This window comes from Mesoplodon bidens (genome assembly GCF_964165515.1).
Source record: "Mesoplodon bidens genome assembly, chromosome: 14".
In the NCBI taxonomy this organism is placed as follows: domain Eukaryota; kingdom Metazoa; phylum Chordata; class Mammalia; order Artiodactyla; family Ziphiidae; genus Mesoplodon; species Mesoplodon bidens.
The window spans coordinates 17,681,483-17,700,693 of NC_138170.1; the positions used below are offsets into that span (position 1 = coordinate 17,681,483).

At 40.4% G+C, this 19,211-nt stretch overlaps 1 protein-coding gene across 1 annotated transcript in view; it reads right to left on the reverse strand.

Annotated features, from left to right (window-relative positions):
- The window catches only part of AFF3 (ALF transcription elongation factor 3), a 555,628-nt gene that overhangs the window by 284,015 nt on the left and 252,402 nt on the right, over positions 1 to 19,211 (reverse strand). The window contains exon 7 of the mRNA XM_081253559.1: positions 2,577 to 2,624. Coding sequence (XP_081109685.1) covers positions 2,577 to 2,624 — 48 coding nt within the window. The remainder of the gene's footprint in view (positions 1 to 2,576; positions 2,625 to 19,211) is intronic.

The window sequence follows — 19,211 nt, forward strand, 5'->3', positions numbered from 1 at the left end:
TGGAGGATTCTTTTCTCAATCACTCATTTATTTATTCATTCCACAAAATCGTGAATTCTAAATTCCAAACATTAGGGCCACCGTGTGGGAAGAATACTGATGTGTGACAGATACACAACAAATCCAACAGGCTGTAACTGAGAAGGCACCCTGCGCTCGTGTTTGCAGGAGAGGAGATGCTTACAATAAGAGGGGAAGACGATCCTGGGGCTGCCTGGGGTGAGAGGCAGGTGACAGCCAGAAAAACATTCCAGGCAAAACTGGGAACACAGACGTGATCCTCTAGGAGCTCCTGAAGTTAGAGCAACGACTAACACCTCAGACTGCCAGGTGAGGGGAGAGAAAGATGCTCACACGACAGCACCAGCACCACCATCACTTCCCAGTCTATACCATCTCCTCTTTGGAACACTCCTCACAAGCTCTGGGAAGTGTGGAACTCAGAGCTCAGCTGTCTTCCGATGAAGGCAGCATCCCCCCCTACCCTTGACCCTGCACGTACACATAAATCAATTCTCTCATTGGTCCAAACTTTCCCTCTTGTTCCACGCCTGATTCAAGGCGGGCAGGGGTCGCACCCGTGGTGTGATGGATTCGGGGTCAGTATCATGGGAAGGTAGGAGAGTGGGGCCGGGGTGCCAGGCTCTCATCAGCTCTCTTACGAAAAAAATAAATAATGCTTTAAACTCTTGACTACAGCATTCAGTTTTATTTGAAGTGAATTTTGCACCATCTAAAGCAGGGGTCCCCAACCCCCGGGCCACAGACTGGCACTGCTCCGTGGCTGTTAGGAACCCGGCCGCACAGCAGGAGGTGAGCGGCGGGCGAGCAAGCGAAGCTTGATTTGTATTTACAGCCGCTCCCCATCGCGCGCGTTACCGCCTGAGCTCCGCCTCCTGTCAGCATTACGGTGAGTTGTATACTCATTTCATTATATATTACTATGTAATAATAATAGAAATAAAGTGCACAATAAACGTAATGCGCTTGAATCATCCCAAAACCATGCCCCCACCCCCGTGGAAAAATGTCTTCCACAAAACCAGTCCCTGGTGCCGAAAAGGCTGTGGACTGCTTCTCTAAAGTATATCGTTTTGGTATGAGAAATACTCAAGCTCTTTATAAACTTCAAGCCCTGCTTAGAATATAGAACAGAAAGGTCAAACAACAGAGTTCTTCCATATCCTCAGAAAAGATAAGAAAGGATGAGAAGGGGCAGGATTTTTTAAACATAAACAGAGAAACCAAAGAGGGGATTGGTGTGTTGTGGTATTATCATTCTGCAGATATAAACACCATAACCAATCAAAGGGAGATGGCCTGAACATTGAACATTGGGACCCCAAACATGAAAGTATGTTAAAAGAGAAAAATAGGAAAAGTACATCTGCATTTTACACTATCTGTGTTTAACCTGAAACAAGGCCCCAAGATACAGATAATGTAGAGGTAAAATACAACACGTATTTTATTCAACATATACTTAAATGCCAGAAATGAAGCTACCACACTTTGACAACTGCTTTCTACATAAATCTCTGCCAGAAAAACAAAAATCATTACCAATTCATCAAATCAAACTTCAAGGAGTTATTTTAATCAATTTGAGAGTGAAAAAATTTATTTATGAAATAATGCTTTCCAGGAAGAAATAAAAATCCTACCGCTGAAAACAACTGGATGGTTAATGTAAAATTTTAAACCACACAACCATATGACGGTAATCCTCTAGCAATTCAAGAAAAAGTGTGTAGGATGCCCAAAAGTTACAAACATATTAAAATAAAGTTGTTCTTTTTCTTTATAGAGAATTGCCACACCATCTGGTCTGATTTGCCTTGGTGGTTTGCCCAGTGTAATATCAGCTTTCTGACAGCTATAAATTATTAGGTTATGAAAAATATGATTGAAGACAAAATATAGGTTGAAGAGGACATCCTGATTATAAGTTTGAGTACTCAGGAGAACACTAATATGGCAGAACAGCCCAGTCTAAGTGCATCTGCGCATGAAACTAGTTCAGAGAGGCCGTGCACGTGAGATGATGATGATGAAAAGAACAGGCTTACAGAGAGTAACAGGCAAAATAATAACACGCATAACAATATAGAAATAAATTTTCAACACTGAGTATCACCTCTTTGTCAGAGTGCTTCTGATTCTAGTTAAGTTTGGGAGAAAAATAACCAGGCAACCGCTGCCTGCCTGGAACGCACAGACTATTGAAAGATGCTTTTAAATAGCAGGGCGATAAATGGGGGCATGCAAATGCGAACACAATCATATTTTTCATCTCAACTCTGTTGTTCTGTCTTCCAGCTGATCCCTTTAATACAGTGTCACCTCAGCCTGTGCAAAGGGACCAGATTAAGGTGTAGCTCCTAGGTTTCTAAAGGAAGCTTTAGAAGTTGTTTTGTAAAGTACCATTATTTAGGCAACTTAGGTGATTACCCTCAGAAAGGGTAAAGATCAAACAACACATGAACCATGGGCTCGCTTTGACACTGCAGCTGCACCTCCTTCTATCTGGAATCTATGTCCACCAGTTGGTAAGATTTGTAAAAGAATATCCTTACCCGAATTATTTCTTCAACACAGATGTTGGTTTCTCCAGATCTACTCTCCTGCAAGCAAAGGGAAAAAAACATTAAGCCAGATAGAACAGACTTAGGGTTGCAGAGAAGAAATGACACATAAGCCTCCAAATGTAATAGAGTTTGGACAGGGGGCCTTGCCTAAAGTAGGACTTACAGATAAGCTCCCTTCCTTAATGGGACACCTCCAATTAAGGCAGTGACCACCCTCCCTTCCCCAACTGCTGCACCGTGGACAGGGCGGTTGGGAGCATCGCGCACGCCCCAGAGTTGCAGCGCTGGGCCCTCCCACCACGTCAACTCTGAGCAGGGAAGGCTCCTAGGAGTACAGCACATGACTGGCAGCTATGAGCTCCATTCACCTTGGGTTCCATCAAAGTGTGGAAGGAAATGTGGCCTACACCACAAAGATGGATCCGGTCCCCACACCAAATACATGCAATGGTCCTGCCGAATACAAGTGAAACTCTTGGTAGCTCTACCATCCTCAGAGCCTAGGCTTACCGGGTGATGGGCCAAAACCCAAAAGACCAAAAGGAGACACATTCTCCCAGCACTCCCAGGGTAGGCTGGGTGTCACACTCCAGAGCCACTGGTTCTGTAACCCACGCCGCCCTGTGCTGGGGAGATGGTATAGGCTCCGAGGAATGGTGGCTTCAGGTCGCAGTCGACTCTGGGGACCATTTTCAGTTTCAGAGAGGCCGTGTGGTTGCTGCTGGTAACGTACTCCCAGAGCGCGCAGGAGGAAGTTTTGTGGGGACGTGAAAGCAGCATCTGCTGGTAGAAGTGCCTACTGTGGTCTCAGCAAAAGACTTCCCTGGCCTTTTCATTCAACGACATTGACCACGACTCAGCACGACCTGCCAGCATGAGGCTTTCTTCGCGATGTCTTCCCCGAGCCCGCTCTGCTTTCCTTCCCCCTCACGGTTCTCTCTCCCCCAGGAATGCTGATCTGCACCTTTTTCCTGGTTTTCCTGGTTCATTCCAAGTCATCCTTCAGAGGCAGGTCAACCGTGACTTCCTCAGAGCAGCATCCCTAACCCTGGAATACTCATCCACGCAGCATTTACTTCTTCTTCAGCACACTCACCACAACTGCAGTTCACAGACGGACCCTGGAATGATCTCTCCTCCCTCTAGGACAGACACTCCACCCACTCAGGGGCTCTGTGTCTTTCAGTGTGAGTATCTGCCAGTGGGCGGCATAGGAAGGAATGGATGAACCTACCTCCTGCCCTTCCCAGGAATGTGAGCGCCACAACCAGCTCCAGGACTTCTCAGTATCACAAAGGCTCTACCAGAAAGGGTACTTTCACACTCCCAGACCCCTGTGTGTGTCCCCCACCCGCTCTTCCTGGTAGTCGAGCATCCCATCAGAAATATTTCACCCTTCACACTGGGTAAGAGGCCAAGGGGAATGCAAGTGTGTGAGGCTTGAAAAGGTCCCACAAGTGATTGAGGTTTTTCCTACCCAGAAATAGAAGGTTTGTCCAAGGCTCCCAACGGAGGCTCAGAGACTTTACGTGACTTGCCCCAGGCCACAGAACAGCAAGTCTGGACCAGGAAACAGGGCTCATCCTCAGTCATGTACATTTTCTCTTCCAGAAGCTTTCCCCAGTCCCAAAGGCTGTGCTTGAAATATATGCATTTCCTCAGCAAACCTGAGCTCACTTGTTTGTCAAATTACCAGAGTTTCTATGATGTTTATATAGTTTGGAAACTTTTTTTTTATTGTGGTAAAACACACAAAACATAATCTTTACTATTTTAACCATTTTAAAGTGTAAAATTTACTGGCCTTAAATACATTCACAATGTCACCACTACCTAGTTCAAGAATATTTTCATCACCCTGAATGGAGACCCCATGCCCCTTAAGCAGGAAGTCGCCATTCCTCCCTCTCCCCAGCTCCTGGTAACCACTAATCTACTTTCTGTTACTATGGATTTTTCTATTCTAAATATTTCATATAAATGAATCATATAACATGTGGCCTTTTGTGTCTGGCTGGTTTCACTTAGGATAATGTTTTCAAGGTTCACCCATGTTGTAACCTATGTCAGTACCTTATTCCTTCTTGTGGCTGAGTAACATTCTATTGTATGGACAGACCACATTTTCTTTGTCCAGTTGATGGACATTTTGGTTTTTCCACTTTGGCCATTGTGATAGCACTTCTATAAACATTTGTACACAAGTTTTTGTTTGAATACCTGTTTTCATGTCTTTTGGGTACAGAACTACAAGCTGAATTGGTGGATCATATGGCAATTCTATGCTTAGCTTTTTGAGGAACTGCCAAATTGTTTTCCATACTGGCTGTACCATTTTATATTCCTACTAGCAATGGATGAAGGTTCTACTTTCTCCACATCTTAACCAACATTTGTTATTTTCTGGTTTGGTTGTGTTTTGTATAATAGCCATCCTAATGGGTGTAAAATGGTATTGTGTTGAGACTTTAATCTGCATCTGCCTAAGGACTAATGATGTTGAGCATCTTTTCATGTGCATTTTGGCCATTTGTGTATCTTCTTTGGAGAAATGTCTTTTGCCCACTTCTAAATTGGGTTTGTTCACTTTTTATTGTTTTAAGAGTTCTTTACATATTTTGGATACTAGGACCTTATCAGATAGATGATTAGCACATATTTTTACCCATTCTTTGGAATGTATTCTCACCCTCTTGATAATGTTCATGGATGCACAAAATTTTTAATTTGATGAAGTCCAATTTACCTATTTTTCTCTTTATTGCTTTGCTCTTGGTGTCATGTCTAAGAAGTCATTGCCAAATCCAAGGTTATAAAGATTTACCCATGTGTTCTTTTAAGAGTTTTATAGTTTTGGTTTTTATATTTAGGACTTTAATCCAACAGTTTGAGAACTTTTAGGTGAAGTTTATTTCCTTATGGATTATTTGATGTTTTAGTTAAAACAGGAACATTATCTTTGTATAAATTACTCCTTTCTAGTCTCATCATTAAAAAAATCAATAACGAAATGTGTAAAGCACATCTACTGTTGCTAACAGTGCATGAACATAACATATATGTCTATCCTTATAAAACAAGAAAAACAGTGTTAAATATCATGATAAGTTTAGAAGACCCAAAGCTTTTTACTAATATTTCATTCCTCTTTCCTATATTCATCCCTTCTCCTGTTTTCCCAAAAGTTCCAGTTTGGCAACATACATCTAATACACTCCCAACTTCTGTTCCCAATGCCTTATCCCGGGACTGCTCTGGAAATTTCACCATTCTGCTACTGCAATCAAATTAGATCAGAGAGCTCTTTTTGGAACCAGCCCAAACCCTGTTTCCTTTCCAGGGCAGCCAGAGGCAACCATCACAAAGGCTGTGTGGTGAGGCCTCAGCCAGGTCAGGGCTCAGTGGTCCTTTGAACTGACCTCCTTCAGAGCTCAGGTGGGAATCAGTGGTTGAATTGGAAAACAAATCTTCAAACCCACAACCATTTCTCTTACCCTACTTCCAAATCCCAACCCTTTCCTACCATATAATATATTGGGAGAGCAAATGCTAAATTCTCAATGTACTTTTTATTTTCCACCTTAAAACAATCAATCAAGGAAAACTTGACTTCATGCTCTCCTGGTGGACTCACCCAGGTACACAACTTACTACGAAGACTCTTGATATGTTTCGTTCCTTGAAACTAAGCTTCCCCTGAATACCACACTATAATTTCATTTGAAATGATTTATATCAATGACAGGTGGCCCTTAGTATCTCTCCCCATAATCCTATAAATTTACACTGCCCTACTCTGAAAAGGGAACACACTGAGAGAGGAACAGAATATAAACACCCTGCTAAATACTTCCCTCATCAATGTAGATGAAATATGCAGAATTATTACACTGGGTCATCTCGATGGCAACTCCAACCGTGAACTTTGATGGTCTGGCCAGACATCAGGTCATTCCCTCCTGGGACGGCCCCTTGCCCAGCTGAGCAGGTGCAGAACTGAGGCCAGGACAAAAGACTTCCTACAAAAGTCTCAGAGAGTTTTGGCTTTAAACTACAGAGTGGAGGATCTTTGGCAGAGGAAAATCTTGGCCCTCGTCTGGAAAATTTCTGACTCCTGGGGCCCCCTGGGGAAGGGTACCAGGTGTTGAATTTCCCAGGCCCCATCTTTAGATTGGAGTGGATCCATGAGGCATAATATTACAGAAAGGTTGAAATGGAAGGAACCTTAGAGCTCATTTTACCCAACTCAATGACTTCAACAGATGCAGAAACTGTGGCCCAGTGAAGTGAAGATTCTTGTCCAAGATCATTTTTGGCAGCAAAGGACAGTCAAGGTAGAACCCACACACATCTCTTCAACACCACTGCAGTCAATTTTCTACTTATCTAATGCTATTTCTCCAAGCTCAAGCTTTAGAACTGGCTCTACTTGAGGTCACTCTCGTGCTTAAAGTATGGAAATAGAAGAATCTGGATAGTGTTTGGATAAATTTCCTCCTTCGTTCCCATGCTGCAAATTATCCAATGCTTAGTCACTCTGGATCGTACTCATTAACCTAAACATCACACGCATAGACCAAAAGGGTTAAGGCAGGAGAGGAAATGGAGAGAAAGGGTTAATACTAACCATCTCTTCTGTGATGCTGACAAATTAGAGACAAGGATTTGTGTCCTCAGAAACTGGAGGGCAGAATTCTATCTCTTCTTTTCCGAATCCACAAAGGTGGGGTGGGGGGAGATGGGTAGGCAGGGTTGGGATGGGCAGGGTGTGAGGGTCGGGGAGACTGCAGGGCCTTTCACCTTCTTTCTTTCTCAAAATCCTTCTCAAATCTGGTTTCAGCTGCAGTTGTGCACTTTGATTATATTTACATTTTAAAAACTTTCAGTGTTTATGAACAAGATTAAAACATGCATGTAATTTACATCTCCAAATTTGTGTTTATATTTTTCCACAATAAAGTCATTGCTTTCCTTGGAAAGGTACCCACTGAGGAGGGCTGTGCAATGCCAATTTTAATCACTCTGCATTTTGTGAGGGTTCGTAGCTGTTGCTTCACGCTGGGTTGCTGAGCTGTTGCTCTGTATTTACTCCAACTGTGATGAACCCACCCCCTTTTCCCATCATTACATTTTGAAATCTGTCATAACAGCCTCACCTCATTGAACCTCCAACTGAACTTCAATTAAAAGCGAGCAACCCCAGCTGATTCTCCTTCTCTACAAGCCTTGTCGATCACGTTCCTTTTTCCATGGAACTGCTTTCCTCAAATCTTACCACTTAAAAATACACACCACACGCTCTGCCAGCGGTGTGAGGAACGGAGCTGTGGGTAAGTAGAGCTCAAGAAATAGCCAGGAGCATCCCATCACTGAGAACCTAAGCCCCTAATTACCATGCCACGCACACAGCACTGGAAGAAGCAAGCCAAGCTTAAGGAGAAAAGGCTCGATCCAATCAGTGGGAAATGTCATTTCACTACGGAGGAGATGAAGCTGCACATATCCTATTTTCAAAAATAGTTTAACTCTTCATCAGACACACCGAAGGCGGAACTTTCATTCTAAAGTAATACTGTTTTAAAGTCACAGTACCCTTGTTTGTCTGCAAGCACTCGAAAGGTCCTCAAACATTTAGACATTGTTTATCATATGCATACTCTTGAATACTTCTACAGAAATATTTTTAAATAAGTCTTACCATTTTTGATATAGAGAAAAATTGAGGTACAAAGAAATGAGGTGTCCCATCAGTGCCACCAAAGCACTGGGCGAGGATCTAAGCTTGAATCCAGGGATTATCGCAAGTCTATGTGAAGCTCCATCCACTGACTGTGGCACCAGCCTCACCTGAGGCCAGGGTCACCTGAGGTCAGGAGAGTGTCAGCCAGTTCTCTCTTCAGCAAGTCTTATGCCCACCTAACTCTCCCCCCTTCTTCTCTTTTCTTTCTTTCTCTTTTTTTTTTTTTTTTACAAGTGCTATTTTTTTTAGGAATGATCATGCCTGCATGTTTTTTTTCTTTTTCTTTCTTTTTTTTTTTTGCGCCACACTCACCGGCATGTGGGATCTTAGTTCCCCAACCGGGGATAGAACCAGTGCCCCCTGCATTGGAAGTGCAGAGTCTTAACCCCTGGGCCGCCAGGGAAGTCCTCACTTCCCCTTTTGAGGCTACACTCTGCTCCCGATCGCCGGAGCTGGAGACTGGCCTCATCCCTCCTGGGTCCCCACTCCTGATCTCCCCAATGTGCTCAGCCAATTGGTTCACCTGTTGCTCTGCTGCTCACATCCAGTTTTTCCCCTCAGAATTACTGTCACCATCGCTTAGACATTTATACACTGAGAAAAAAAAAGAATAATAAAAAAGGAAAGGTGTATAAAAGTATATCATAGGGCTTCCCTGGTGGCACAGTGGTTGAGAGTCCATCTGCTGATGCAGGGGACACGGGTTCGTGCCCCGGTCTGGGAGGATCCCACATGCCGCAGAGCGGCTGGACCCATGGACCATGGCCACTGGGCCTGTGTGTCTGGAGCCTGTGCTCTGCAACGGGAGAGGCCATGAGAGTGCGAGGCCCGTGTACTGCAAAATTAAAAAAAAGTATATCATAAGAATGCAAACAAAATGACAGCAGATAGTGGTGATATTATTTTCAACTAAAGGACAGTTCATAGCAAAAAAAAAAAAAAAAAAGGAACTGGAGAGCACAACAGAATGAGAAAAAATAGGGCATTAATAGAGCATCAAAATAAGGTACGCTAAGAAAAAGGAAAAAAATAGAATTATTATGGTTGGACATCTTTAGTCCACCCCTATTTTTCCTAATAGACAAAGGATACCAAAACAAGATTCCAACTATATGAGAGAGAGAGAGAGAGAACTTGAAAATAAAATTAAATAAGGACAAACTGAAAGATATAATGAACTTAGACTATTATGAGGAAACCCCAAGTTTTCAAGCACACATGAAATAGCTACTGAAGTGGTTATATACTGAGCTACAAAAGAGCTTCAAAAAATTCCCAAAAGCAGTTGTTTTATAGCCCAGACTCTTTAGCTACAAGTTATCGAAACACTTAAGCTATGAATTAAAACAGGGTAGACATAAAATCTCCTAGAACTCTTGGAATAAAAAAAAAATCACTATAAAAATCAATTATAAATAACTCTTCATATTTACAGGAAAATAATATAAAAATACTGCAAAACAAAATTATGGGATGCTCCCAAAGATATTCTTAGAGGTAAATTCATACACTAAAAACTTTCATTTTTTTTTTAAAAAATAAATGTGCTAAGCAATTGAAAATTTAAAATCAAAGAGGCATACCAAAAAAAGAAAATAACAAAGAGAGAAAACCAATGAAATATTTATAAAGCAAAAGGTCAGAACTTATAAAGCCAAAATATAATTTCTTAGAAACAGAAATAAAACATATTACCCAAAACAATAATAGAAAGTCACTTAAAAATCTGTTCAATAAAAAGAAAGCTCAAATAAGCATAAAATAATTTGATATATGAAGGGGATAAAACATATGGAAGCACCTATAATCATAAGAAAAGTATTGAGTTTAACATTAGTATAGAACACAATACTAATAAATGAAAAATTTTGATGAAGTTGGCAACTTTCTGGAAAAAACTGACGTAAGACATAAAGAAAAATGAAATTAGGCCTATAAATCTGAGAATGCAGATTAAATTAAAAATTATCTTCAAATAAGGATTTAAGCTAAATAGTTTTACAGTGAAGTATTTCAAACTTTCAAGGAAGAACTAATTTCTACACATCTTCTCTTCCAGAGTAGAAGGTAATGGGAAGCTATATGATTTATTTTATTAAATTAATATAAAAACCTCACATAAGAGACTAAATCAATCTCCTTATCAAAATAAATGTAAAATCCTCAAAAGATTATTAGTAAATATGATTCAATAAAATGTTATAAGAATTAGTGGGAACTTAGTGGGATTTGTCCCAGGAATGCAAAAATAGTTTAATATTTAATATTAGGGCCTCTTTGAAGTATTGTATCACTAGGGAAATTATGTAAAACTGTGATCATCTCAGTGTTTTTTTGATCTCAGCAGATTTTTTTGATCATATACCTAGAAAAATCCAAAAGAGTCCACTGTTACTGTTATTAAAATGGGAGGTTTAAAAAGTGGTTGGCTATGAACAGTCAAAGCTCAATAGCTCTTCTGTGCAGCAGCAATAAACACTTTAAAAATATGAAAAAAATCCCACCCACAATATCAAGAAAAATAAATGAGGAATAACATTAACAAGACATGTTTAAGACCTATAGGAAAAATCTTCAGAATTCTACTGAAAGATACCAAACAATGCCTGAAAGGGATAGAGCCAGGCTTCTCAAATACCTTCCAACTCTAATACAGAATACAAAGTCAAATACACGTATCAAGAGGAAAAAACTGCAAAGTATATTAAAAAACATTGAGGTGAATGTCATGTAACAGGAAACCAACCATTTTTAAAGTGTAAAATTTAGTGGCGGGCTTCCCTGGTGGCGCAGTGGTTGGGAGTCCGCCTGCCGATGCAGGGGACACGGGTTCGTGCCCCGGTCCGGGAAGATCCCACATGCCGCGGAGCGGCTGGGCCCGTGGGCCATGGCCGCCGAGCCTGCGCGTCCGGAGCCTGTGCTCCGCAATGGGAGAGGCCGCGGCAGTGAGAGGCCCACATACCGCAAAAAAAAAAAAAAAAAAAAAAAAAAAAAAATTTAGTGGCATTTAGTACATTCGCAGTGTTGTGAGTCATAATCACCTCTATCTAGTTCCAAAACATTTCCATCACCCCAAAGTAGAACACTGTACCCATTAAGCGGTTTCTCCCCACTCCCTTTCACATTAACTTTAAGATTTTACTCTAGTAATAAATACCACACTGAACTGAAAAGAACCAAATGAGAAAAATGTTGATGAGTAACATTTACTTGTATTAGTAGATTTTACAGTGGATATGGTATTTCTCATTTATGACCACTTCCTAGCAGAGCACTGGTACAACATTGTAAGCACTTGAAGACGTCTGTTGAATGAATAGTAAATGGCCAATATACTAAAAAAAAATTAAAAGACTATTTAAAAAATTAAAGTCTTACACTTGAATATGGCTGGTCGTACAAATGTCTAGACTATTTAAAAAATTAAAGTCTTACACTTGAATATGGCTGGTCGTACAAATGTCTTTGCTTTATCAAAAGAAATTACCAGAGTTATCTTAAAAACAAATTCTTAAAATATCAACATTTATTTACTCCATGGAAGTTAAGCACATACCCATTAATACAGAAACCATTAGAAAATCATTTGGCTTCCCTAATCTGAACATTGGTATTTGTAAATTAGGGAAAGGTATTAGCCTTCTATCAACAGGCAATATTGTTAAAGAGTTAGTAATCGATTTTTTGTCAGATTCCTAGCCATAGGACAAGATCTTTTAATCATGTTATTATTTTTAGAATGAGAATTAGTGATCTCAATCAGAGCCTGTAGTTAAAGGTACACTTGGTTTTCAGAAAGTTAAGTGGTCTGTCAAAGCACTGACCTTGTCAAACATCTATTGATGGCATAAAGAGATTAAAACCAGAGACAGTGTTTTTACATCCTGAGCACTAATTGATATTGAGTGCTTTTCCAGGGGGTCATGTCTCAATAGAGTACCCAGGGCTGTACACTGGGGCCACCTTCCACACTGTCCTGTCAAAGCTGGGTACAGAATCCACATAACAGGAACAACAAACATGCACATCCCACTTGTAGTCTGAAATTGACAAGAACACTTCAAGATTTCTGTGTTCTTTACTCTGTGTTCTCTCATCTAAAACTGCGGTCATTACTTTTAACACAGGCTCAGGCAAGAGTGACAATGCTGAAGTTACTTAACCCTCACATGTCAGGTAGACTTCAGTGAGACTTCTAAAATATACCGTTTCCTTTTTAACATTTTCCTGAATCTCATCCTGCAGCCCACCTACATATCGCTGACCCTTGAATAACAAGGGTTTGAACCACTTACATGTCCATTTTTTCCAACAAATATAGTACCTGTATTTTCATTTTACAGATCTTTAAATTAACTAAGTATGGGGGAAAGTTTGTGTTCAATTAGAGATCACCATATGTGAATCAAAAGAACTAGGATCTGAGTCTTGATTCTATCCAAACTGTTTCCTGCCCTTGGGTGAGTCATTTATCAATTCATTTGTTTTTGAGGCAGAGATAGCAGTACGTGGATTTTTGACTGTCAAGGGTCAACCTAATCTAATAACACATAATATGTTATTTGTAGGTAGCAGAAGGCTTACTGATAGGGCATCCCTATAATATATCCTTTTTTTCCCCCTTAAATGATGGAGCAAAATGTACAAGAAAAACACATTTGATTATTATTTATAGTCAGAACATGGTTTTCTTTTCTAATCATGAAATTCTGAACACAAAAACTTGCAAGATGGAGAGAGTAATCCAATGGGCCTGAAGAAATTAACAAATTAAAGGTACTTAAGGCTGCTCTGATTTATGTCCCACAGTAAGACAGAAAATCAATTCTCTTTTAGCCATGATTTGAAATGACTATTGGAAATGGCAAAAGTGGGGCTACATATTCGACAATATTCTATTTGGCACATTCTATTATTTTTATTTAAGCATTTTGCTAAAAGAAAGCAGCAATTCACAAGTAACCCTTAATATGTTATGTCCTGCATGAGTCTTTCTCCCCATTATCATTTCACCTTTTCAAAAAGGTCTCAGGTCGTCTGGCCCCCAGAATATAGTTCATTCTGTGTATGCTTGACATCAACTGTTTCTATGTATGCTCTAGTAGGAGATATGCTATAAATACATGCTGAATAAAGAAATCCAGCTGAAGTCAGCTGGGGTGCAGGGGAGAAGGATCACCTGAGAGGTGGGAGCAGGTAGCACCGGAAAACATGAGAAATAGGTATGCATTTTGATTGGCTGGTGAGTTTTAAATACTCGAAGTTTCATATTTTAAAATAAATCTATCTACAACACCATACTTAAAGATTTTCTTCTTTTTTCCTTTTTTTAATTTGTGCACATTTACAGCATTTTCATTCTTGAGTCTGCTGGTGTAGCTTTACTGTTAGTCTTGGAAGACCTTTGCAGTCTATTGGGAGGAAAGCTGACATAATGGATTTTATCTTTTACCTTCCACTGCCATAAAATGCTCAGTTGCTTCAAAACCTGTATGTGTGTCGTGGTGTAAAGGAGAGTGAGTACAGTGGCCTGTGGAACCAGGGTACTTGGGGCCGAACAGGGATATGAATCCACACATTTTCCCTTTCCTCTATCAGGGTAGGTCTTGGAAGGCCCCTGGGAGTGCTGGCTGACCCTTGGATTGCCATGTAAAACATCACCAGACAAAGCCATCCTCTGGTAACTTTTGCTGGTCTACCCAGGAAGAGAAGAGACAGTGTCAGCTCCTGTGTCCCTACTACAGGGGGGGCTGAGCTGCTCTCTATCCTTACTCCAAGGCCTGTGAGGGGCCCAATGAGAAGACAACCTCTCTAAGGTCTTCATTCCGTCACTAGATCACAAAACCCCTTGCCGTTATAAGCCAAAGGGAGAAAAACAAAATCTTTACAAAGCAAAAAGTTTAATAATAAATAAACACCCCATTTTCACTATGCTGCAATTATTATGGCAAGATGCTATCTGCACAGAATGCAGGCAGCCCCTCTTCAGTGCCACTTAGCACCATGTGTAAGAACTTCCAAGTACAAAGAAGAGTTGGAAGGCTTCCCTGGTGGTGCAGTGGTTAAGAATCCGCCTGCTAATGCAGGGGACATAGGTTCAGGCCCTGGTCCGGGAAGATCCCACGTGCCGTGGAGCAACTAAGCCCGTGTGCCACAACTACTGAGCCTGCACTGTAGAGCCCACGAGCCACAATGACTGAGCCCACGTGCCACAACTACTGAAGCCTGTGCGCCTAGAGCCCGTGCCCTGCAACAAGAGAAGCCACCACAATGAGAAGCCCACGCACCGCAATGAAGAGTAGCCCAGACTCGCCGCAACTAGAGAAAGCCCACACGCAGCAACGAAGACCCAACGCAGCCAAAAATAATAAATTAATGAATTAAAAAAAAAAAAAAAGGAAAAGGTTGGTGACCACTGGGGTAGATGGTGGGGTGAGAAATGGTACAACATGAGTGATGACAGAAAAAGGCATGACTCGACTTCTACCGTGCTTCTGACGTCACACCAAGAACCATCCTCAAAGTGAGGAATAGACAGATTAAGAGGGTTTCATACCCTGGTTAGGTGGAAACACTAAGAGAATGCTAAAAGCATTTTATGTTACTTTACATGGCAGCCCCAGAAAAAAAAAAATGCACTAAGACCATTGAAGGAAATTACATCAGGAAAAGGCTAAAGCTCTAGCTCTTCCTAAGGCAGGATCCCCAAAGTACAGACTTATAGGTTTGCCCAAGGTTTCAACAGTCACGCCAGAGGCTGTACGATGCAGTATCCAGAAACATGGACTTCTGAAAATCCAGTTCTGCTTTTGTCATATGTGTCCCCCAGGGGAAGTTACCTAACTTCTCTAGACATCATCGTTCTCATCCGTAAAACAGGATAATGATAGTACCTAATAAATGTGAGGACGAAATGAGGCAACGTGTAAGAGGCATTCAGGAGGGTGCCTTGCACATGATAGCTGATCAGTAAACAGGCACAATGATTTTATTTTAGAGTTACATAGAGAATACTTTAGTACTTAGAGAAGAAAGCAATGTTTACTAGGGTCCAGCATGAGTTCCCAAAGACCAGATGATCAGATGATGTTCTGTCTCCAATTTCCTCTGGTCTTTTTTTTTTTTTTGGCCGCACTGCACGGCATGCAGAATCTTAGTTCCCTGATGAGGGATCGAACCCCCAGCCCCCGCCATGGAAGTCTTAACCACTGGACCAACAGGGAAGTCCCTTCTCTGGTCTTAAACATAATGTATCTGGATTTCTGTAAGGTATCTGTCAAGGACTTATAAGATCTCCCAGTAGGTGACCTGGAAATGTATGAATTTGTTGTTAATATGGTTAGATGGACTGGTAGCTAACTCTGAATAGTTATATCTAAGGGTAAGTATTGTTCAATAAGTACTTATTGAGCTTACTATCTGTCCAGCACGTTCTAGATGCTAAGGATTCACAACTGAATATAACAGACAGAAATTCCTGCCCTTGTGGAGTTTAGATTCTACTGAAAGGAGGCTGTAAAACGATAATCAAATCAATCATACAGTATCCTAGAAGGTAAAATGTTAAAGGGAGAAACTCGAACAGAGCAAGGGGCCTGGGACTGTGGGATGGAGCATTACGTGTGAAATCCGTTCATCTCATGGGCTTGCTATCTCTGCCACCAACAGCGAGTTTAAGGCCTGGGCTGGGTTAGCCCCCTCCCCAGCCTCCCTCTCTATCATTATACCTGCAGCACTTTTTCCTTCCACTACGAGAAACTCATTACTCCTAGTAATACTTGTGTGTTTAGCGTTTCCCTTTGTTGCTGAGCTGAAAGCTCCTGGAGTCTAGAAAAGGATGACAAGACTGATGAAGCATCAGAGCACTTGAGGAAGAGTTGAAGAAAGTGGAGATACACTGTCATGGGAAGGAGAAGAGTGGAATGGGCCACACTGGACATCTGCCATATTTCAAGGCCATTGTCATGGAAAAGGGTTTAAAGTAATTCTGGGTCACTCCAGACACTGGAGTTTGGACCAATGGGGTCAAGTACAGGAGTCATTTTAGCGTTCTGAAAGTTCTTCTTCCAAGAACCATTCAAACAGAGAATGGGTATGATTAACTATGTGTTCAATCAGAAATTAAGTGACTCCCTGAGTGGAAGTTAGTTATTAACTCACACTACTAAGTGTGAGATTCTTGCTAACTTTAAGACTATAATTTTGGTCGTTGCCAACCAATTTTCAATTAATAAAATGTTGCAAGGTAAATTTTTTTTCACTTGAAAAAAATTTTATTGAAGTATAGTTGATTTATAATGTGTCAATTTCTGCTGTACAGCAAAGTGATTCAGTTATACATATATATATATATATATATATTCTTTTTCATATTCTTTTCCATTATGGTTTATCACAGGATATTGAATATAGTTTCCTGTGCTATATAGTAGGACCTTGTGTTTTGTTTTGTTATTTTTTTTAATGCATGGTAAATTTCTATATCTTCTAGTTAAGTTATAGTACTGTAAGTCTATATGAGTTATTTGTGAAGAAAGCCCACAAAGAGAACAAAAAGAATATTTTTAAAGTACTAATCTAAGAGTATGGAATAAGAATTATTACAGTATCCAATAAATTAAGTAGATTAATTGGGTAGAGATTTTAATGAACAATTAATCAATAAAAGTATTCAACATGAAAATCTATTACAACCCTGTTGACATTATTTAACTTTAAGCACTTGAGTTCCGCATGCTTATAATTAGCAAGCTATAAAAGATGCCATCCATAGGAACATAACGAGAAGAACTGTTTATAATGATAATTAGTATTCATCTTCACAAAGAGGAAAGTTACATGGTTACAGGTTGCAGCAAACAAAGGGCTAAACTCATTACTGAGGAAAATACTACACTTAGGTAGCATTTATTTTACACTTAACCCTATAATGCAAAGCCGTGCCTTAGAAAATACATCATAAATAAAGCTTCATGCTAAGACAGGTGAGACTGTCTTCCAAAGCGAGAAAGGAAGTATAGCGAATCCATATACCTTCACTGGACATAACGAATCCTACCGTTGTTGGTAAAGACTCAAATCTAGCAGCTGACTTTTATATTCTCTTCTTGGTTCTCAAATCTTACCTGCATAAATGTTCCACAAAAAAATACTGTGTGTATTGTGAAGGCCAGGAAAAATTTTTTTTAAAAAATTTTTACTTTATATTGGAGTATAGTTGATTTATAATATTGTGTTAGTTTCAGGTGTACAGCAAAGTGACTCAGTTACACATATACATATATCTATTCTTTTTCAAGTTCTTTTCCCATGTAGGTTATTTCCTGCATTTGGGCTGGAGCTGACCTCCTACAGAACTTTATCTTCTACTCTGAGCACCGTTGGAGGCTTCCAGTGGCAAAATCTAGGCTCAGAAGTGGGAAACATAAACCCACGGTACAAAGACCGTCACTTTTGTAATTCTGGCTTTAGATAAATCAAAGTTTTCATTCAGCAGAGATGAAGCTCCCGCCCCTTTTCACAGAAACTTTAATATCTATAAAGACCTACTTGGTGAAGCTAAAAACACTTTATAGCCACATGGCTGCAGCCATCAAAGTGTCTCTTCACCTCTCACTGTACCTCTGAGCTGACAGACAGAATCTGTTACTGTACTGACAAAGAACCCGCCAACACCTGGCAATAATTAGAGCTGACGGCCCTTTTCTAGACCCAGCACTGTAAAACTGTCAATATTAAATGTTTCTTCTATGTGCAAGGCTCAGACTGAACAAATCTTAGGTTCCTAGCCTGAAGTCACGGAGTCATTTAGTGCAGGTCATGGGCAGGGCACAGCAATGACCAGGGCAGACCCAGATCCCTGTGCACAGTAAGCCAGTGGTCAGACAGTGCGGCCCACTGCATGAACCTCCTCTGAGCTGTGCAGGTGCCCTAGAAGACCTCATTTAGATTTTTTTAATTTTTATTTTTTTGGCTGCACCGCACAGCTTGCAAGATCTTAGTTCCCCGACCAGGGATTGAACCTGGGCTCCGGCAGTGAAAGCGCGGAGTCCTAACCACTAGACTGCCAGGGAATTCCCACCAGACCTCATTTAAAAAGAGAAAAATCAAAGGATCTTAATAGAGATATTGGGGGGCTTACTTTTCATCATCACATGCCTTTAAAAGGAACCAGCTCTGATCAATACAGCCTCTCCTGCGTCCTGTGTCTTTTCAATCTGTGAAGCAGCAAGATAGATGTCTTGATGTTGGCACTAATCCCACTATGCCCTCCAAGTAAAAAAAAAAAAAAAAAAAAAAGTCTCTTGAGGGACTGTCTATTTATATCCACACAGTCATTTTTATTAAAAAGTCATTTATTAGTTTTAAAAAAATCATAAAAAACAATGAAGACTATGAAGACATCACTCCTGGACAAACCCTTTTGCAAACAGACCTGAGTAAAATAAAGGTAAAAAGATTAGAAAAGCAATTATGTTCAGGGAACTCATATTCTGCTGGTGAAAGGATTCTAGGACCTAGATTCTAGGACCTAGAAGGTCCTTTATTTTATTATTATTATTTGTTTTTATTTAAGACCTTATTTTTTAGAGCAATTTTAGGTTTAAAATAAAATTGAGAGAAAGGTAAAAAGATTTCCCATACCTTACCCCATACATGGATAGCTTCCACCATTATCAATATCATTCACTAGAATGGTACATTTTTTACAAGTATGAACCTACATTGACCCGCCATAATCACCCTAAGTCGATAGTTTACCTTACGGTTCACACTTGGTGTTGTACAATCTATGGGTTTGGACAAATGTATAATGACATATATTCATAATTATAACATCATAGAGTATTTTCATTGCCCTAAAAAATACTCTGTACTCTGCC